The 23,706-nt window shown below is 30.7% G+C and overlaps 1 protein-coding gene across 4 annotated transcripts in view; it reads left to right on the forward strand.

Moving 5' to 3' along the window:
• LOC143071564 (peptidyl-glycine alpha-amidating monooxygenase A-like) overlaps positions 1–9,463 on the forward strand; it is a 43,035-nt gene extending 33,572 nt beyond the window's left edge. For 2 of the 4 annotated variants that reach the window (XM_076245943.1, XM_076245942.1), the window contains exons 17-24: positions 753–892; positions 1,398–1,480; positions 1,996–2,196; positions 2,763–2,875; positions 3,456–3,582; positions 5,016–5,219; positions 5,986–6,051; positions 8,715–9,463. In XM_076245943.1, coding sequence (XP_076102058.1) covers positions 753–892; positions 1,398–1,480; positions 1,996–2,196; positions 2,763–2,875; positions 3,456–3,582; positions 5,016–5,219; positions 5,986–6,051; positions 8,715–8,893 — 1,113 coding nt within the window. In that variant the 3' untranslated portion in view covers positions 8,894–9,463. Of the gene's footprint in view, positions 1–752; positions 893–1,397; positions 1,481–1,995; positions 2,197–2,762; positions 2,876–3,455; positions 3,583–5,015; positions 5,220–5,985; positions 6,052–8,134; positions 8,182–8,714 lie in introns of all 4 variants that reach the window. The other 2 variants (XM_076245945.1, XM_076245944.1) reach the window with 2 other exon arrangements.
• Positions 9,464–23,706: the final 14,243 nt, after the last annotated feature.

Raw genomic sequence — 23,706 nt, forward strand, 5'->3', positions numbered from 1 at the left:
AGTTGGCATTCATCTATGATTCATTTTTGAATTCATTGTCTTTTAATTAGAATAATATACAACCAGCCTGGTAGTTGTGATAGCATTTTCCCCTCAAATGCAGTAGGTTGTTGTTTCAGACCAGCCCGGTGAAACCAAATACTTGATAATTGGTATGTGCTGTTTCTCTGCTTAGCATGAGGCATTTAGGAGTAAGATCAATGACTTGTTATTGACCAAGAATTAAAAAAATGTGTTTTACACTCGTCTCTTGTGAACAAGCACATTAAAATCCACCATAGCGATCATGTGATCATGTTCTCATCCTGAGTATGCATTTGATTTGCCACTAGATGTTAAGCATCCATCCATTCAGATAACTCACTTTAAAATATAACCCTCTATCTGTTTTGTTTTTTGCCTCATTTTGAATAGTTTTATGAAAAACTTTCTTCTGCTTAGGGACAACATCAAAAGATCAATGTAAGATAAAAAACTTAATTCAAATAGTTTGGGGGTGGGGGGGTTGAACTGCTGCAAGATTTGGTTATCCGACATTGATTTTTACATATATCCATATGGGTCAATCAATTTTTCCCAAATTAAGTTAAGAGGGGGGTAGGGGGGTCAGTGAAAAAACTATGTGAATTAAGTTTTTTATCCTTCATTGAACTTTTGATGTCGTCCCTTATGTTAAAAGATTTTTTGTCCTTCATAAATATTTTTAAAAAGTTAATCTTTTCTTTGAATAGACTTATTTACACTTTTGACAGGTTTTAAGGATACCTGCTGGTAAAGACACACCAGATTTTATTTTGGGTGAGAAGTTTGTACCAGGGTCAGATATGACACATTTCTGTAAACCTACTGATGTTGTGGTGCTCAAGACAGGAGAATTCTTTGTCAGTGATGGGTAAGTATTACTGAAAAGATCAGTGTGGAAAAAAATCACAAAAATACTTAACTCTGAGGGTATTCAAAATGGAAAGTCTGTAATCAAATGGCAAAATCAAAAGCTCAAACACATCAAGCTAATGTATAGCAATTGCCATATTTCTGACTTGGTACAGACATTTTCTAATGTAGAAAATGGTGGGTTAAACTTGGTTTTATACCTAGCTTAACCCTGACTTATATGACAGTCCTATAAAATGCCATTATATTGACAAGGATGTGTGAACAAAACAAACAAACATAATGTGGAACATTTCAAAATAGGATTAATTATTCAATTAGTAGAAATAAAAATGTTTGTGAACTACTGTCTTTAAGCAAGAAATTCATAGCAGACGTCCAATCAAAAGTTGTGTTACATGTCATATTGCATTTTAAATATTATTTATGTATGTTCATTGTGTCAATAGACAGTATAAGAAAAAAGAGTCTAATTTACAAAAAAATGTTTTATTATTTTATAGGTACTGCAATGCCAGAGTTATTAAATTTGATAAAAATGGAAATGTGATTAAAACATTTGGTACACAGAACATGGGACAACGTGGTATGTAATACTTTTATATATTAACATTTATTAAGTAATGATCAAAATAAAAATTATATAATATTTGATGAAGAAAAGTAGTAATGCACAAATTTTATACCAAAAAATGACATAATTCAAAGAATTCATTTCAGCAACAATTAAAGTTGCAGTGATAGTTTGATATGAAGATAATTTTGACTTTAAAAATAATTGAATTCTAAAATTGAGGTTTTAATTCAATTATTGATTTGAACTTGAATACGAAACTTATCAGATTATAATAAACTGAGATTTTTTGACATACTTATATATAAACTGTAATTAAATGATTTTTTTAGAAAAGCTGAAAAAATTTGTATCAATAAACTGTCATCATTTGTCTAATAGAATTTACTCTGAAACTCATACATAATTAACATAAGAAAAAAAGCATAACCTGGCATATTACTTTTATAGAATAATGAGTCGTTAACTCAACAAATGTAAAGTACATACATAAGCACATATAAGTATGAATGTTAATGTACTTGCAGGTGATGATGGTTACCCTCTTCCTGGCCAGTTCAACATTCCTCATGGTATGACCTTGGTAGAGGACAAACAATGGCTATGTGTAGCAGACAGAGAGAATGGCAGGATTCAGTGCTTTGACTTAGATGGAAACTTCCAAAGACAGTATCATCCTAAAGAATTTGGATCTAGATTATTTGCTGTGGAGTTCTGTCCCCTTCATGGTATATTACTGTTTGTTTATAACAGAAGTTTGATGTTTTACTGTAAAGTTGTTTTGCTCATATTATGACAATGATCATCAAGATTTATATTTGTAGAGTATTGTTTATAACTAAATATTGTAACATCATAGATCTTTCTATATATGAGGGTCGAAATGGAGGTACCTCCATCACAAATAACGGTAAAATGTTTTGCCAAATAACATAAACTGTAATTTTAGGTGTATGACGATAGGATGTACACTTTCTGTTAGATGATTAAAATATCAAATGGTTTTGACAAATCAGGTTAAATTTATAAAAAAACAAACAGTAATGATAATTATTTGAGACCTCTGACAAAACTTAATAAAGATATTTTGACGATTCACAGTAAAGTTTTAACCAATTTGATGCAAACGGTAGCCGAAAATGATTGTTTGACGCCTGATTGTAAAGGGCATTACTACCCTCATATATCCAACATGAATTTAGTGTTTTCCAATACTTACACCTAAAGTATCATAGAACCTTTGTGATTCTTTGCTATTTTGATTCTGTGTAAACGTTCATTTTTATGTTTGTAGGTGGCATGTTATTTGCTGTGAATGGTCCTGCAGGTCCAAACGGAGCACCAGTTCAGGGTATTATTGTTGACATGGAAACTGGAAATACTCTAGAAACATTCAACAATCAACAGGTTAGATTGTTTATTCTTAAATCCATTGTCCTTAATGCATTTATTTCAATGAGGACAGGAGTAATCATTACTTGTGGCAACTATTATTAAGCCATGTTTCTTTTAAAGAAAATGTAGCCTCAAGGTTCGGTCAAAGTAGTTATTAACTGTCTTCTGATGATCACTTTGGTTTTTCTATGTCCTCACTTCATTGTAGAATGATTATGGTGTTACAATAAAAAAGGTGGTATACAACTTAAGTTTAAATCTGCTCAGTTTTCAATGAGGATGTAACTTACCAAAATAGGTGGTGAAAAATAAACCAAAGATACTTATATATTTTAAACATGACTATGATAAATTACATGTAAAACATTAAACAAGCAAAAAGTCAAATCACAAAAATACTCAACTGCTAGGAAAATTCAAAAAGGAAAGTCCCTAATCAAATGACAAAATTTAGATGTATCATGATAATATCTTTGGTTATACCTTAAATCAAAAATGTAGGTCACCTTCAGTTACTTGACCAGAATGTAGAATAATTTATCGGACTTATTCATTGAACTGCTAAATAATATGAACTAATTTCTTTTTCCAGGGTTTAAAGAATCCACATGATGTAGCTGTTGATTCCACTAATTTGAGGGTTTATGTTGTGGAATTGAATCCAAATAAACTATGGAAGTTTGACATGAATCCACTGTTCACAAAAGCTGTTCCTTCAAGTATGTATGACACAACCCATAACTATCTTTTTGAGGAAATAGAGCTCATAAATTGTATATATTTTTATAAATCTAAATAATACATACAAAACATATTTACCTCACAGGTCTCTCTCAAAGTAGAACACTGAACTACCGTAGGTACTGGAGTATAAGTCGATCTGCTTATAAGTCCGATGCCCTTTTTAGCTTTAAAATCTAAGGATTCAGTCTTTACCTGCGTATAAGTCGGTTTAAATTCGGACTTTTTTTTGCAGCAGACAGTAACTGATCATCGGTAAAATCAAGAAATTATATTGAGTTTCATGCATTCAATGCATGTTTGTTTCTTTAAATGTGTACATAGAATTGATGTTCATCCTGATTATTTATTCTGTTGATAATAAAAATGTTGTTTTCATTTCTTGTTTCTTGTTTTTATTCACTGTTTTGCCTCATATTGTTTATGTAATGCATCAATGATTTTGTAGTGTATGACCAAACACCTACTGTTTGATAAAAACGAATATAAACCAACATGAACCTGAATAAAATAAAAGTCAAATGAAAAAAATAAATTAATCAAGTAAATCATTCACAACAGACCAGTCATAGAATAAATAAACTGAGACATAGGATAGACAGGATTATAGAAATCAAGGGACACTAACTAATTAACATGTCACTGTTATTTTTCACACCTATAGTGAATACAACTCTTTGTCACTTTAAAATTAGGGTTATTCATAGAATATATTGGCTTGTCAATCAATATCTTAATTTCGAATAAAACAATGATAACCCAATAAGTCGGTTAGATACACTGTTTTTATATATTTAGTACATAATTATCTTCTTTTGATTTCTGCTCTTCTTTTGGAATGATACACAAACCATGTGACCATGAAAAATCAATACACAAAACGGAAACAGTGGGAAATTCAGCACAGAGATCAAATAAAACACAAAGAGAGTATTGTTGTCATTTATTTTCGACAAAAAGCTATTTATTTAGAGATTTATGTAGGATTGGATAACACAAATGTAGTTTTGGCCAGGAAATTCACATCTGACCACTTTTCTTGAGCTTGGATTTTTCCCCTGGTCTCGGGATCTCGCTTATAAGTCGGTACCCCTCTCTGGATTCTGAATTTCACTCCCAAACTTCCAACTTATAAGCGAGTACCTATGGTACAGATGACAACAACCACAAGTTCATAAACTGAATATTCATTATTACTGCTTATTAAAAAAAATTTATTGTGTAAAGGCATCAGTAATTGATCAGATTTCTGTCATAATGGATTTTCCCTAGATTTAAAAATACTTGTTTTTTTCATTGTGACTGTTTGAAACAAAAAATTTGCCACATCTTATGAATTTTAAATCCATAGGAAAAATGCAAACTGTCTTATAATATATAAATTATAAATCATGAACTCTATTATGTTTAGGTACTACCTCAAGCTCTTCCTCCAGCTCAACAACAACAACTACAACAACTACGGCGACACCCACAACAACAACAACACCAATCTTACCGGAGAAAAAAGTACTCAAAAAAGACGATTTAATGCCTGCATTAATCATTGGTGGACTTCTGGTTATACCTGTAATCATCATTATCATCATTATCATTATTGTTAGAATGAGAAAAGGTAAGCATGGTTGTCACTTTTATCATAATTTTTAATCAGTTGGTGTCTGTTTAATCCCATTAAAATTTGTTTTCAATATTGTCCATAACTCAATTGAGTTCACTTAGACAGATAATTTAATTGGATTTGGCTTTATTAAATTATTTACCAACAAAAGGTTTGTAATTGATACCACAATTTAATAATCGGAAAAGGAAGTGTCACAAAGAATGTGGAGAGCGAAACTGTAAATTGGGAAATTTTTGTTAGAGACTTTTTTTTTTCTAGTTTCCTTGTCTAAATGAAATGCTAACATTATCCCATCTCATCATTTTGATATTGTCTGAGAATTGAGGACAAGAATTAAATCAAATTCTTACACTAACAGATTTGATCATAGGAATCACGAAAAGTGCTTGAAACTAATCCACTATTTTAACATAAAATAAAATTTAATGGATACACTTTGGTGTCAACATTGTATTACTACTTGCATCTATCATATCAAGGGAATATATTTTATTGTTGTTTTCTATTTTGAAAAGATCATCAATTTATGTCCAACCTAAGAACTGAGAAACAGTGTAATTTTAAATAGCCTCCTACATGTAAATTGTCAAAAATTCCAGACCATCAGATTGACTTCCTTTTAATTCATCATATTCTTCATTTACTGTTAGTTGTATAATTTTGAGTAATACGTGACAATATTGTGCAACATGCACATCTGAAAAAAATGTAAACACATGTATACCAGCAGAAATGAAATAGTCCAATTTAATTTCAGCTGATAAGTTTCGCAGAAGTGAGAACATTTATTCTATTTTGAGAGGCGAAATAGCCACAAATAAAGGTTAGCAACACCACAAATAATCCTCAGTATATGTGTGCAGTGGTGTTACTACCACAAATAAGCCTGAGTATACAGTGTTACTACCACAGCTAAGCCTTATAAGTATTTGCGTGCAGAGCTGTTACTACTACACATAAGCCTCATTAGTATCCAGTGCTAGTTATGTTTAGTTACTAACAACTTGTCTTTTGAACTGTTTGAACTAATAGTTTAGATACAATAAGATGATTAGGTGTCTACATTTAATTTTTTTATTGCAAATTGCTGCCTATGATTGATCTAGATTTTTTTCTAGCATTAAACAAGTTTGATTCTAAAAAGAAGTTTTTAGAATGAATGGGGGAGGGGGGGAGTTATTTATGTTATGATAACATCCTTTTTAACAATCGAATTCATAAATCAACATTTTAAAACTATGTGATAATAGGGAACATAAACTCACATTATTAATTTTATGAAGGAATTTTCTCTTTATTTTTTACATAGCTAGAATTTTTTCTGTTCTGTTCGTTTTCTGAAAGCACATAGATCTGGTTATCATGTGTCATTTTGAATTTTAGTTATTTAGTTTCCTTTATATTAACAAATAAGCGTCATTTCCATATATAATCCCAACAAATTCTGACAATTTGGCACAACGTGCGTCAGTAAAATACACCCTTATTGATTGGGAACCATTTTTTATTTTTTTTTGTCAAGCCTAAAAGCAAGAAATAGCAACCCTACATTCCGTAGTCAGGTTAGATATACAAAGACAATAAGCTTATTTCTCGATAATTAAGCCGGATGCTATTGTCGGATAAGGTATCCTTCAATATCTGAAAATTTTTGACGGTATACAACTCAAAAATCAGTTGAAAGACATTTGGGAATTTCAAAACTTTGAACAGTATTTGATTTATCCCTGTTGATTTTTCGGTTTTTCACACTTTTGATTACAGTTTCATTTCCTAAAGTGTTATACTACCAATTAATTCATCGAATGATTAGAGAAGATAACTTTGAAGATTTTATTTTATAAAAGGAATATACAATAAATGTTATCAATTTTGTTATTTAGCAAAAAAAACAAGGATGGTGACCCTTTTTTTTCTTTTTTCTTTTCCAAAATCTTTTGATGAGAGCTATCATCTCATATTTTATCTCAATCTTCTTTCCTTTAGTTATCTTTCTAATCACATTGTAATGTATTGCCCAAACATGATTTTTCACAGAACGATGTCAATTTGCAAATTATGACAATCTCTGTGGCAATTACTTTTGATCAGGTTTCGAAAATAGCATGATACAAACTACATTTTTTGGAGATTTTTTAATTTTTTTAAAAATTTTGTATACACCTCAAAGTATCAGATTTTTGTCCTGATCATGCATGAAATATTTGCTGCTGCACATTAAACAACTAAGAATCAATCAATACTATCAGAAAGTTCAAACTGTAAAAGAAAGTAATAATTATTTGAACAAATTGACTTGCAGACATTTGGTGTAACTATATAGCTCTTACTTTCACTTTACTTCACTCTTTATTCTCTTTCTATGAATAGATTTTTACAATGGAGGTACAAATTTCTTATTATATTGCTTTGATTGTCAGAAAGAATTGTTCAGGTTCACTTCAATGTTTACACAACTTGACCAGTTCTTTCAGAATGTTTGATGGCCATTGCATAGCTTGAATCATATGCTTTGAATATACTATAAATAAACATAGAACTGTATTGCACTATGTTAGTATTTAAAGAGATCATTTGTAGACTAGAGATGTATACAAAGATATTACAAATTAGTTAAGAAAGCTTGGTTTTGTATATTTTTTTTTTTTATCTTTAGTATTGAATGAATTTATACAGAATTAGTAAACAAGAATGAAGAAGCAATCAAAACACAATAGAATTACATTTATCATATATAACAAATATAAAATTATTGCATTCTATAGGTACAGAGGCAGAAAATGAAATAAGGAATAAAGAAAACAAAAACGCATCTGATGCATCTATATATTGTTAGATTTTTTTTTTAAACACACAATACAAGTATATTTTGTTATTCATTTCCATTTCCATTTATAATAATTCAGGAAAAAAGAAAGCTCATCATAATATTTATCCTGCTGATCAGATAGAGGTAGCTTTATCAGGGTTTTCATGGAATTTTATTTCATCATGGAAAAGGGGCAAATGTTCATTTGTCAAATTAAATGACTAACAAAACTTGCATGAAAATATATACTAACAAATTAACATGTTACTATATTTTTGTCTTTCAATTTTTTGAAATATATTTTATTCTATGCGTAAGCATTTATTGATCAACACTAGTGTAAATTTGTTTTTTTTATTTAAAAGATACTTTTTTCTCCAATTTTTTATTTACCTGTGTACTAGAAGAAAAAGGATGATACAAATTTTATATTAATGTTTGTAAATTATATTACATTTACAAACTAAGTAAGATTTCCCTAAACAGAAAATGGTATATTTTGTTTCAGAGTAGATTATACTAATATTTTCCCTTTAATGTATTTTAATCATAATTAAAGCTAAATAGTAAAAACAAATATCCAAATGTTAGTTATTTGTAATTATTAGACCAATACAATTATTTACATTTATAATTTTTCAGGCCATTACTATTGTTGTATTTGTTATATTTTTCAGGCCAATACAATTGTTGCAGACAACATAAGTCAAGGGGATCAAGGAAGAAATTTAACCTTGGTAACTTCCTCAGTCCCCACAAAGGATTTGACCGGCTAAGTATGGAGGAAAGTGATACAGAATTTGATCCACTCAACGATTCCGAGGAAGAAGAATATTCAGCCCCAAGAAAAGCATAATGTGAACTTACAGGAGACAAGCCACAGGATGACATTCATAGCTGTATATAGCTTATATTCACATAATCATTGTTTGCACGGCTAGTCCTTACATGGAAATCTAATAAACTATAGTGTACAGACGATTATTCTAACAGCTAAAGTTCTGTTTTATAAAAATGACGTTCATTCATGAAATATTGCCAGAAATGCAAAATTATTGCCACTGTCTATAAATTAGAAATGCTTTGTATAAAAAGGTAGTCTATGCTGTTATACTGTATGGATTTATATCATAAGTTGTTGATATTTTGTAAACATAAATTTGTTATCGAACTCTACACAACATGTCAAAGATGCTACTATCTTAATTCTTCTGTACTTAAATTGAAGCAAATATGCAGGATCTATATTTGAAAAATTAAATATGTTTTGATAATAAATTTTATATAATTTCTAAAAGAGTTCCCACCCATGGCTTTTCATCTCGGGATTGTGTTTATAAATAGAAGTAGTATTTGTTTATATACTATAATAATAAAAGAGTTAAGTGCCAATTTGCCTGAGAATAATGCAGTGGTGTTCAAATGTATTATGGTGCATGAATTTAAAATTTGTTTCCTTTTCCTGTTCTGGTATTTTAGCATATAATTTGGTTTAAATACACTAGAAATTAACTATTCAGGGGAGCTAATTCTGTAATTTGCTATCATTGTAACCAAAATTCATCAAGATATTTCTTTAATTACCAGACACAGAGAAAATAAAGACCTACCATTTCTAACTCAGGATGAAGGTAACTTTAAAATAGGATGGTTAGTTGGGTGGGTTTCTTCTGGCCATGTTTTGATTTGTTTTCAAAATTGCCTTATTCTTACAAAGACTGGCACTTAAACAGTTGTATTTATAAGTTTCATCATATGGTGATATTTTTTCTAAACTCTGTGCAATAATTAGTGATATACATGAGTTCAATTCTTGTGCAATGAAGTGAGAATTTAGGATGAAATTTTTGTTTCTTATGACACACACTTGAAAAAACAAATCTTAAGTGTTATGGGTGATATTTTAACAACTGGTCCTTTATTTCTTATGTTAAGTATATACAGAGGTCCATTGAAGCTTGTAATAAACATCTGTTGTGATAGGGTTTGTACTTAAATATCCTGATTGAAAATTTTATTATATTTTGATAGAAGAACTCAGAACAGAAAGTGCTATTTTAGTAAGGATTCTTGGGGAAATCCAGTAGCATATAAAAAGTACATTATTTTCACATCCATAAAAAATAGACAAATAATTCAAAAAGATATTTATAATTGTTTTTTATTAGTTCAGGTTCAAATTACACATTATTTGTTTTGTTGGAGTCAAAATTGAGACATGCAACTGCTCTTCTAAAAACACAGGCATTAAACATTTTGTAGATATTTATTGTCACAATAATTTAATGTTGTAATGATCTTTTAATTTTTATAGTGATCATTATTAAGATATTTTATTCATATGTACATATCACATAATTCTGTTTTGTTCAGCATTGTCAAGGTCATATATGGCATTCCGAAAGACATCTGTGTTAAAATGCTGGACTAAAATAGATAAGAATTTCTACAAATTATTGTGATAAATTGTCGTAGAATCAGTAAATAATTGGAAAGGACTAACTATAGAGGAAGTAATTAATTAACTAATATATGTTCAGCCATCCATGACAATATCAATATCAGTCACAGTTTCATAGGCTCCATCAAACCATCACTTGATAGACTTTATGAAAGCATCTTTTTTTAAGTATATTATTATATTAAATAGTGTATTTTACATGTCTTTTACACTGTTGTACACCATTGCAACCATCTACCAATGTCATTCCTCAAGTAGAGCTTTTTTGAATATATTGATGTCTAAGGTTTATACAGGTGTGATGTTTAAAAGACATTTAATATTCTTTTATATCAGAGGGTAGAAGAAGTTGTTTTGAAAAAAATGAGAAATAAACTTTACAAAATATGTTAAATTCAATACTTATTATTAGATCTCAGACTTAAGTAAAAATTTTGGATGAAAAATAGTTTGAAATTAAGATTTTCTGTTTTTAAGATAACATAGGTTTTAAATAGACTTCATTGTTTATTTTTCATTATTAATTGAGATTTGGTTATCAGAATAATGTGATCATAGCTGCTGCTATTGATTATTTTAGTTCATCTGATAAGAATTTAATGACAAAGTTATAATTCAAGAACTGCATTTCTTTTTAACTTTAGTTTTCTAGTCATTAGTCTACTTTTTTGACATAGAGAAGACATGTTTGTGTATATTTAACTTTTGTTTCTATGAAGATCCAAAACTGTTTGAACAAAATTGATAGTAAACAGATCATAAGAGTTTTATCTCTCCCAAGTTAGTGTGCACATCTTACTTCAATGGCATGGGTCATTAGTCCAGATGATTTATTTGTATGCTGGTCTATTCTCTGAGGCTTAATAAGATATTGAAGTATTGATACAAAATATTAGTATTACTGTGTACTTAAAACAAATCTGTGAGATATTATTGTTGTCTTCGTATAAATAATATGTATGAAATTGTATATATTATATTTTTGTTAAGAATATGTTGTTATTGTTGTATGAAATGTTAAGTTATTTTTATTTATAATTTTGAGATCGTCATATTTCAATGATCTTAGTCAATTGAACTTGAATGATAAAGTTTTATTTTGTCTTCTGAAAAAAAAATGCATGATCTCTTAAAGATCTCAGAAAGACCTACTAAAACATCAGTTTGGAATGCATAAATTTATTATTGCTTGCTGATTTTTCAAGGTGACAACAATGTTAGTTTAATTAAAGTTTTACTTTAATACCTTTAGCATCATTGTTTGCGTCTAAAGAAATTTCTATTTATTCTGTAATTTTCAGTATATATTTCATTTTGGGCAGTTTTTAATGTTCAACTATCTTCTAAACAGTCAGAATACAAAATTAAATTAGTTTTACTTTTAAACCTCATAAATATGTGATTTTTGTAATGTTAACATTTATTTCTATATTCAATTTCCCTCCAATATCCAACTAAGTGTAAAAATGATGTGATTGCTAAGGGTTTTATTTTCCCCTGTGATAATATTATATATTTATGTCTTGTAAACTGTGCAGATAATGTAAAAATAAACATGTCCAATATAGCAAAGTGTTTGGTTTTGTTAGGGGAGGGGAGGGGGATACTGCAGTGCATTAAGAAACACAATGGTATTGACAATTAAAAAAGACATATGGAATTCTTGTGATTATAATGTTCAAGAAATTTAACTTTGCATGCATATATTATTCTGAACTTAATCCTCTCTGCCTGTTTTGGGTAAGTATGACATACATGCCTTATGGGATTGGCTGGATATTTATCAATTTTCCAGACTTTATCACTACTTTTACGATAGAAAAAAAGCATTCTATACATTCTATATATGAAAATTTCAAGAATTTTATTGATGAAATATATATTCAAATACTCAAGTTACAAAAATTCAGTATGTGTACAACCATACTTGTCAAGAAAATACCATAACTTGTGGCATGCTGCATGTATCTGTTCTAAAATATCAATAATTTCATTGCTGAATTATTTAAAAAGAGAGTAACCTTCCTTTGTACAATTCATGTATCGCAATTATAAGAAATATTTGAAACCCTGGCTCCATCATGCAATGGTCCAGTACAGATGAATACATTAAGATTTCTAATAAGAAAATGAAATAAAAGCATTTAGTTTGTTTATGATTAAATGCTTATAGTAGATTATTTTTGTATTTATCCATGCATTTCAGTTTCAATGAGAGCATTAAAACTTCACATAATAAATCATAAATTTGTGACTTTAAGAGTATAGGAATTTTTCATCTTGTTCATATAATAATGAAGACAAAGAAATACAAAATGTGTTGTGGGTCAGTGGGACTTGCTTTAGGCGACCTTTATCTGGCAATCTGTTGCATTAGTATTCATGTATCCAGTTATAGGATTTGAGAACCTTGGGCATTATATTATGTTGAAAACTTGCAGAAAGATAAACAATCTGGGATAGAACCGCAATTTGACAGAAAAAAATCAATTAGGATACAACGACTATAGTTCGAATGTTAATCCTATTTATATAACCAGCTATACATACAGGTACAAACATGTTGGCATCCAGGCAACTGTAGGCAACTTCTTGCAAAATTCACAATGAGGTCCGTTTTAAAACCATATTGACTTACACAGCTGAAATGGGGAGTAGATAAGGTGAAAATAAATGAATGTATCCGTCAGGAATATGACAGCTGTTCATTCATGTGATGCGTTTGAGCTTTTGGTTTTGCCATTTGAATATTCCTCGGAGTTCTGTCTTTTTGTTATTTTATTTTTCACTGACTTACTTAAATGTAAATGGATACTTGTAAATCAGTTATTATGTGACGACATAGAACCTATAGATCCACTTTGTCCCCGGGTTGATTATACTTTTGATCTTTTATGTTTTCATCATCTCTTCAACGTTTGTTTTAGGTTTTTGACAAAAATATTTTTAGCATCACTGAAGAGACATTAATTGTTTAAATGTACATTATGTCAATTAAATTGGTTCTGGTCATGTAATTTGAGCAGGATAATAATCCAGGACAACTTTTGGCAATTGAATTGTCGTTCGTTAAATACACACATTGCTTCATTCACATCTTAGGACAATATTAAAGTATTTCAGAATTGAAATTAGATGAGTATATCGTGTATTCAATTATAAGATAATCATTTTGGTAAAACAGGGTACACCTGGACCACCATGTTACTTTATACAGTGATCTATATCATTAAGTTCACTTATTAATTTGAGTGAACTAATATCCTCCTTTATCTAAAGGTTTTACTATTGCAATGCTGACTTTGTAGTGAAATCATCCAGTATTTGTGGTGTGCCTTCAACATAGACTATATCATATATATCTACTATACAATACGGTATTTTGGTATACTCATGATGGGTTGATGTTTTTATGTTTGACCGATAAAGATAATTCCTTAAATATAACCCTTATCATCATTTCATTTTTGAAAAGATATTTGTAACATGTTGTGGTTGCTTTATATCCTATTCGCGGCTTTTTAAGTCCTTCAGGACTATCACATGTCAAATACAGTTAGTACTCCAATGCATGATGCTAAAATCGAGCACAGACATCCGGTTTGAGCTTGGTGTCAGGCAATATGTCCTGAATGTACTCTTCTCTTTTTTCCGAATTTGTACTTTATTTTGAAATGACTGGTTTCGGTTATTTTTGATCGATGTTGTCGGTCCATTTGAGTCTTGTAAAGTATTGATATAATATTGAACATGCCAAAACTAAAGATCACTTTACATAAGTTAACACATGTTGGGTTCGTGTTATTCAGTCTTTAGTTTTTTATGTACTATTTTGTGTAATATTGTTTGTTGGTGTGTCTTTTTCTTTCTTAGACATTGCGTTTTCAGTTAATTTTCGACTTATGAGTTTGAATGTACTTCTGGTATCTTTCGCTTCTCTTTTAAAATTTTCAGACGCTTTTGAAATAAAACCAACATAATGCAGTGGGCACAACGTTCTGTACATCCTATCTATGATCATTTCAAGTTCAATGAATTGTTTACTCAGATATTTAAGTTATAAAGTGATGTATATGTGTACAACTGTAATTTGTGAATGTTGCACAATCTATTATCTGTTTTAAAAGAGGAACGAAGATACCAAAGGGACAGTCAAAGTCATAAATCTAAAACAAACTGACAACGCCATGGGTAAAAACGAAAAAGACAAACAAACAACAGCACACACGACACAACATAGAAAACTAAAGAATAAACAACACGAACCCCACCAAAAACTAGGGGTGATCTCAGGTGCTCCGGAAGGGTAAGCAGATCCTGCTCCACATGCGGCACCCGTCGTGTTGCTTATGTGATTACAAATCCAGTAAATAGTCTAATTCGGTAGGTCACATAGGGGATTGTAGTTACGACGTAAGGAACATATCCGATATCATTTGTGAAACGGTTATTCTATAACGGTCAACCAACTCGTGATGGCGTCCGTAAAATTTACGAAGGGATGATTTCAACTTCACCATTTGGAACTCTTGGTTTAATAGCTTCCTTGTGAGCAGCAACCCGCTATCAAGAAACAAATGAGAAAATCATGATAGGAAATGCAAGCACGGGAATATCGTAAAAGTATCAACGGTATCAATATAAATGTAGTATTTAAACTTGGAGTTGTCTTTCTTTATTCATTTCATATAATATTTATGTAAAGCAATGACTTCAAATGTTTGGCATTCAATCAGCGTTCCTGATAAAGGTAAATCCAGAAAAGCGTTTCGGACGCATGGAATTTATAACGTGTTGTTTTCATTTTTACAACTCTGGATCGATACCTCTGCTGGTGGACTATCAGTCGAGGGTATCATCACATCAGTAGTCAGTACTTGACTACTTTGATTTAAAACAAACCTTATGAAATTGTCCGTTTATAAATTTTGAAATTATTTAGAACATAAGGTTTCAACTCCCTCAGCTTTTGGCTATTTTGGGGAATTTATTGATCGTATAGCTCTTCGATCCACTATTTTAGTTCTCATACATCCATGGCTTTCAAATATGTGGCACTGAGCGTTCCTGGTGGAGATAAACCAAGAAAAGAACTTCGGACGCATGTAATTTATAACGTGTTTTATTCATTTTGTCCATTGCTACAACCCAATGTTTATTTATTTTTTCATTTATTAGAATAAATTATTTCAGACAAATTAATTATTCATTCTGCGAGCGTTGATCAAAAACAATGTTTACAATTAGATCTGTTTTCAGACCATATTGACTTAGACGCACCTGAACCAGTGAACAGATGAGATGAAAACAGACAGGCTATATGTTACTGTATCACTGACTTATTCAAATTTAGATTGAATCTTATAAAGCAAGTATTTTGCGAATATAATCTGTAGATCAACTTTGTCTTGGTTTTGGCTTGACCTACTGTCCTGATTGGTTTTTATCAGCTCTACAAAGTTTGATTAAGGTTTTGGATATTCAAACAATCAAAGGAATAAAATCAAATGTTCATTATTTGATTTCCTTGATTAACTTATTTTCTTTTAAAATTTGGCCATATGTTTCTTCGACTGTTTTTGTTCTGGTATTTATGTATTCGGCTTTGAACTTTCTGATGAAGGTAAATACAGAAAAGAGCATTTGACGCATGCAGGTAATACATATTGTTTTTATTTTGAACTCACTTCTTTGAATAATATTACAGTATTGTAGAATTAAATAAAATTGAGATCTATATAGTTTATCTACTAATAGAATTATCGTTCCGGTAAACCTGAGTTAACCTGAACCACAATACCTGTTTTAGCGAAATGTACGGAGAAATATAGTGTTAAATTTTGCAATCTATTTAAGTGAAAAGGTATCCTATTTTATCTGAGGAAATAATTTAATTCAAACTCTACGCTACGGTAATTTTACTCTAAAGGTGTTATCAATTTGACTTACAGTGCAATCTTTGCAGTGAATTCATAATGCATTTTTGCATGGTAATGTACGTCATCATTGCTCGTGTGACGTCAACATGTAACTATATTATTATAATTTACAGTCAAAAGTTTTTATCAGGGAATGTTGATCCTTGTTTGATGTTTTGACAGCTAAAGACAATTCTTTAAATAGAACTGTTATCATCATTTTTTGTACATGTGGATATTTATAACATTTTGTGGTTGCTATTTTGTCGTTCTAAGGTTTATTTGAGGTTAACCTTTACGACAAGTACTAATTTAATCCATGATGGAAATTAAATTAGGTTGCAGAAATATCCTGTTTGAGCTAGGTATCAGTCTATACGTACTGAATGAACCCTTTTCTTGTCAAATCTAAGGAACGCCATACTTCATTTAGGGAAGCTATTTAAACTTTTCTTGACTATTGTATGTATGCTCCAATCCCGAGTTTTCAGATCTACAGTTGGTTCAACTATTTTAAAACGCATTAACTTCACCGGTAATTTTACAACTAGATTTAAGTTTTGAATCGAGCCTCACTGGTTAGTCATCTTCCGACGAGACGGGCGTGTGACGTACAACAATCTATACTGAGTTAATTTAAATACAATGGATAAATGTTACTACTGGTGGAGGTTTCCAACCCGAAGATATCACAAACCCAGTAGCCAGTATTTCTGTATTGACACGAGTTATTATTGATTTGGTCATAACTTTACAACTGTTTACATATGTTTGAGTTTTTCAAAATACTAAAGATTTTCTACCGTAGGAATAAATTATCTTTCCTGTATTTGTAAAAACCTTTTGGGCGTTTAGGTTCTCAATGTTCTTCAATTTCGTACTTTATTTGGCTTTTTTTTCCTTTCTTGATTTGATATGTCACTGTTGCGCCCTTTTAGACGAAACAAGTTGCTGTCTTGTACAATTTAAATACTGGTATTACTAATGAGCATATCTACAGTGAATTCATCAGGTTGACTAGTTGTTTGAATACTTATCAAAGGTAACAGGCGTATAATTCGATACGCTAGACACACTTTTAGGGCTACATAAGAATCATCAGTTCAAAATAGTCATTATTTGGAATTTCAAACTATAGAAATTAACAGCAATCCGAGAATCTCACAAATACACCTATTAGATTTCAAAATCTTACAATCCACTGTCTTCCATTGGAATTAACAAACAAAAAAATTTGAGCAAACAAACATAAAACAATGAAAATCCACAATGTTGATACCTTATAAAATCCTATGGCAAACTTGATTATTTTAAGTTTTTAGATGCCAGCTTCACATTTCTCACCTCTATTCACTAGCGCCATGCTATCGCGATCTTGATTAAATATATTCGCACGGCGAGTTATGCATGCATAGCAGCGCAGTTTTATCTTGTCGACAACGCTCAGTCTCTCTACTTTATCCCTTAGTCCTTATAAAGGAAGACTGTACCTTGATGAGTAATCATCTTCCAGGTGAATTATGCCGTTACTCTTATTCCACTTGCATTTAGTTCATAAAAATATTACATTTTTAGGTTTATATTATTTTGGATCACTTTAATTTTCAAAAAGGTAATCATTAAATGACTGACCAACAATCCGCATGAAAAGATCATCTTGATGGTTATTTTATGCAGTTCCAAAGTAAATCATACTAACATTTAACAGCTGAAGTTGAGGTTACCAGCAACCATCCCCTTTCCGCTCAACAAAATTTCAAGGGGTGGGTCTAGTAAATCTTAAATCCTGGATAGACATGTTTGACATACAGGCAAATTTAAACATGGACAAGAACTGTATCAATTTAATCTTAACCTGCGCTTAGTGAACATGTCTGATAAAAAATGTTGATGAATATGATTATTTTGCACCTTCTTCAATAAAATTGAGATTGGAAATGGGGAATATATCAAAGAGACAATAACCCAACCGAAGAACAGACAACAAACTTTCATTGAAACGTATACATCAGTACATATTAAGACGAAGGAAAATTGTCATTTTGTCACACATTTGTTATTCTTTGCTACATTCAGAAGAACATAAAAAACTAGTACATATAGTGATTAGATTATTAATTATGTAAAACCGGCTGACATGGAATTTATATGCACGTCTTTAGTCATTTTGTGGTAAGTTTATCCACGTACTAATGTGTGTCTATCTCTATTGGTCCTAAATTTATCACGTTGTTCAGTTTTCCTGTGGCAGATCTAGACATTTTTTGGCTTGAAATGGAGTTGTATATATAAGCACGTCAAAAACGTTTGATTTGACGTAAACAATTAACAACATATTTACAAATACTTTAAACATTTTTAAATGTTTTGATGTTTGACATTGATAATAATTTTTTAATCGCGACCTTAATCATCTTAACTTTCATATCTAGATATTTGTAAGCTATTGTGGTTACTTTATTGTCCTACTCATGTTTTTATGAGGTTTACCCTTGAACGCATGTCGATGACGATTAACATTACAATGCATGATGCAAAAATAGGTCACAGAAATATCCTGTTTGAAGTAGATGTTGTCAGGATATGTGTACTAAATGTATCTATTTGCCGTCAAACCTCAGAGACATTACATTTTTCCTATAAAAAGTAATATCACAAAGATACTGAAGTCAGAGGAAAATCCAAAATGGAAGGTCCCAAACCAAATGGCAAAACCAAAAGCACAAACACATCAAACGAATGAGTAACAACTGTCATAATCCTGACTTGGTACAGGTATTTACTTATGTAGAAGATGGTGGATTGAACCTGTTTTATAGCTAGCTTAACCTCTCACTTGTATGATACAAAGGGATTAAACTATGCTTATTGTTTTTATTAATGTCATCTTTCCTAAATTATCTGATAAAAAATTGAACCATGAGAAACATCTGCACGAAAAGTACCTGAATTACATAATTATGCTAAAAACAAAAACTCTAAGTACCCTTTTTGGAAATGTAGCTCCCCAACTGTTTCGTTTTTTTTTTTTTTTTTTTTTTTTATATCTTTGGCTTTTAAATATTCAGCTTTGGACGTTCATAATGAAGGTATATTTAAAAGAGCCACTTGGAGGCATAATATTTCTTTTGTTAACATTTTTTTGTGGACTTGTTACAGAATTTATAAAATACTGAACAATTGTCAAATATTTTGTTTCGTTATTTATACTATTCGATACAATAAGAGAGTTATCATACCATTGGTTCATACCCATAGAACATGTAAGAAAGAAAATTTAAGAAAACTAAACCATGATGCCACTTCTAATTGTCGAAAGGGAAAATGGTATTATACTTAGGACTATATTGTACATTCCGAATGATATCATATGAAATGAGCTTTTGATTTCCTTTTTTCAAAAGTGAGGATTTTGTATAAATTGTGAAATATTCACAGTGATATCTTACCATAGCTTTGTTTACACTTGTTCATTTATTTTTTACCTTTAAAATTATCTCTAATAACTTTATTAACTATGTATATGCATTCAGAATCGCATCTCAAATTTATTCGTTCATAATGTGTTAATCTACGTTTTTTGATTGAGTTAAGCCTTCCAATTGCTATTTTATCGTGTGTTTTTCTATGTTGTGATGTTATACTATTGTGTCAGTAAAAGGGAGAAGGTTTGGTACCATTAAAACGTTTAATCCCTCTGCAAATGTTTTCACATGTCCTAAATCAGGAATCTGATGTACAGTAGTTGTCGTTTGTTTATGTAATTTATACATGTTTCTCGTTTCTCGTTTTTTTTTTATATAGATTAGACCGTTGGTTTTCCCGTTTGAATGGTTTTACACTTGTAATTTTGGGGCCCTTATAGCTTGTTGTTCGGTGTGAGCCAAGGTGCTGTGTTGAAGGCCGTACCTTGACCTATAATTGTTTTTAACTTTTATAAATTGTTATTTGGATGGAGAGTTGTCTCATTGGAACTCATACCACATCTTCCTATACCTATTTAGATTTTGTATATATATTAAATATATATTTTCATTTTTTTATGAGCAGATATCTTTATAATTCAGTTTAACCTGTGGCTTTGGTGAATTGTTTTCTCATTGGCAACTACGTGTAAACTACATCTACCTGTTTTGATGTTGATAGCAGTTTTCATTCATGTGGTATGGAATTTAGTAGAAAGCGTCTTCGTGCTTTCAAGGTATGTCATCATATTTGTTCTTACGCTATGGATCGTTTGTTTGTGGAACGATCTGGTGATCAAGGGGTTTTCCTTCTTCATCAACATTTTTGTCTTATATATGTTCTGTGTTTAGTAAATGGCCTGATTGATAATGGCAAGACAATTTATTTTTGTTGGGAATGTAGTAGTTTCGTTGTTTTAAACCATTCATTTACAGTAAATAAATAAGAACGGAATATCCTTAGAAACTTTGTCTTTACAACCTTTGCTATACATAGTACAATATTGTGGATTCATTATTATTCGTAGGATATTAATTTTCGTGGATTTCGTGGGAACAGGTAAACCACAAAATTAAATATTCAACGAATAGCAAATTTTCTGTAGGCGTGTATGCAGATTTCAGCAAAACATCGAAATTAAATGTCAACGAAATTGGAAGTTTTCCTTAATCCATGAATATTGGTTCCCACGAAAATAAATAAATCCACAGTACTGAAAATTACTTTAAATAAATCTTCACCTTTCTCTCTTTTCTTTTTTTAGATTTTCCATGAACCGATGCGCGAGTTTTCTTACCGATTGAAAAGAAAAAATGAATTGACATAAGTTAGTATGTCAACTTATCAATTATAATACTTTTTGCTTGATGAATGATTTCTAATCAATTTGTGTATTAAAACTGATTTTCTTTGAATGAAAAAGTGTAGAGTTTTGTTTGGGGAAAGGGTATTTAAGACGACGACAGAAACTAATTGGGTTTTTAGCTAGGAAGATGTTTTACACGAAAAATCGAAATATTGACATACCACAATGAAAATTCTTGTTAGAAGAAGACAGCTTTAATAAATTGTAATAGTTTTATTGTCCGTTTAATGTCAATTGAGGTTAACCCTTTTGCACCTTGTATTGTTATATTATATTATTTATCTATCAAGACGGAACTATTACATGAAACTGGGTAAACTGGCTCCCCCCAAATTGATCTATTTGATTTAGTATTCAGATACAGGAAAATCGCCCTCCAACTTATTGGCCTACCCCAATTTCGTCCCGATCAAAAATTGTAAATAAAAGTTGACATTGACTAAAAGACAGTCGAAGGTATTAGAGGGATATTCAAACTCATAAGTCGAAAATGAACTGACAACACCATGGCTAAAAGAGAAAAAGAACTACAAGCAAAAAAAAGTACTCACAAACAACATAGAAAACAATAGACTTAGCAACACGAACCCCACCAAAATCTGGGGTTGATCCCAGGTGCTCCAGAAGGTTAAGAAAATCCTGCCCCACATGTGACTTACTTTGATTATTAGACTATTGAAAATAATCGTCTTCTTTAACGAAACTGATTTGTATTCCAATCATTTAAAGTGTAATATACAGTAAGCAAACAGTACAACTTCTTTATTTTCTGTAGCACGTGAGTTCACAACCGGTTTTGAAGATGTTCATGTTGTTAAAGGTTTAGCTGTCTATGTAGTGTTTTGAAAATTTGTTTGTCCGTTTATCTATTTTTGAGTATTTGCTATGACCTGCCGTGTATTTGTCAGTTTTTCTTCGAATTGAATGTTTTGAATGTCCCTTTTGTATTTTCCGCCTCTTTTATATATTTGATACTAGACGATCATTGGTATTCTGTATGAGGTGAAGTTTTAAGACTTATTGGTAGACTTTTAATCGTGATATAGTTATAGGGTCTTTTGTATAACGTCATTTTGAAAAAAAGGCAAAGATAAATCAAGGTGAAACCGAAGAAGTTTTTCTTGGCACTACTAATATTAAGAAATAATTGGCTAATAACCAAAATCAAAAGCGCAAACACATCAAACGAATGGAAATCAACTGTAATATCCCCGACCTGTCACACAAATTTATTGTTAAGTAGAAAATGGAAGATTACACCTGGTTTTATAGCTAGCTAAACCTTCCACTTTTGTACTTTGAATTTTTCAAAAAACTTAGGATTTTCTTATCCCAGGAAAAGATTACTTTAGCCGTTTTTGACACAACTTTTTGGAATTTAAGGTCCTCAATGTTCTTCAACTTTATACTTGTTTTGTTTATAACTATTTTGATCGGAGCGTCACTGATGAGTCTAATTTAGACGAAACGCGCGTCTGGCGTATTTAATTATAATTATAGTACCTTTGATAGCTTTTTATACAGTTGTTTTTAGTTCCACTACACTAACAAAATTCAGTGATCAAGTGAAACATAATAGGTTAATGCGATTCCCAAAAAAACTGCGTAAACATGATTATGGACTTTCAGTTTTCGATTTTTCTCGGAGTTCGGTTTATTTGTTATTTTACTTTATACATCACAGATATACAACACAAATCACTAAAGGCAAATCTGACAGTGACCCCAACAAAAATGTTATTGTAGTTGACAGTATGTAAAAGCGCCAGCAAAAAAGTGTTTGTTATTAAGAGTACTAAAGCTATATATTATACACTTTCTACTTATTTGTTTAACACATGGGTTGTCATTGTGTAATTTTGCTTTTCTCAGACTGGTTATGATTTTCACTAAATCCTTTGAAGGTGCAATTATTAGTATAAAATCATCCTAGATATCAGGATTGAAATTGTGTATGTCCAATGCGAATTCGTATAAATAAGACTCATAAGTGAACATATAGTACCAATTTGAATGGCCTAGAGGAACCAAATGACCGTCAGGTTTTGCAAAATATAGCAGTGGTAATCTATTCCTGGTTAAAACACACAATTATTCGAAAAATTTAAAGCTATTAATATATTTTTGATAATTAATGTCAATACAGAAGTCCTTGTCCAACACCAGGAGCTTATAATCAAGTGGGTGTCACAGGTTTCTGTCTGTCATAATCGTTTAAGATCAAATTATGCCATTCGTAGTCTCTCTTATTGTTTTCACATTTTGTCATCTTGGGACCTTTAAAAGCCTTTTTAATGCATGGATTTTACTTATTGGTAGTGGCCGTCGGGTAACCGATAGTTCACATTAGTTTCATGTTGTTGGTTTTTGGTAAATAGTCTCATTGTAAATCATAACTCTACTTCTTATTTTTATATAGTTATCTTTCAAAGACTACAAGAATACATTAAGACAAAATA

Source organism: Mytilus galloprovincialis, chromosome 4 (assembly GCF_965363235.1).
Source record: "Mytilus galloprovincialis chromosome 4, xbMytGall1.hap1.1, whole genome shotgun sequence".
Taxonomy (NCBI): domain Eukaryota; kingdom Metazoa; phylum Mollusca; class Bivalvia; order Mytilida; family Mytilidae; genus Mytilus; species Mytilus galloprovincialis.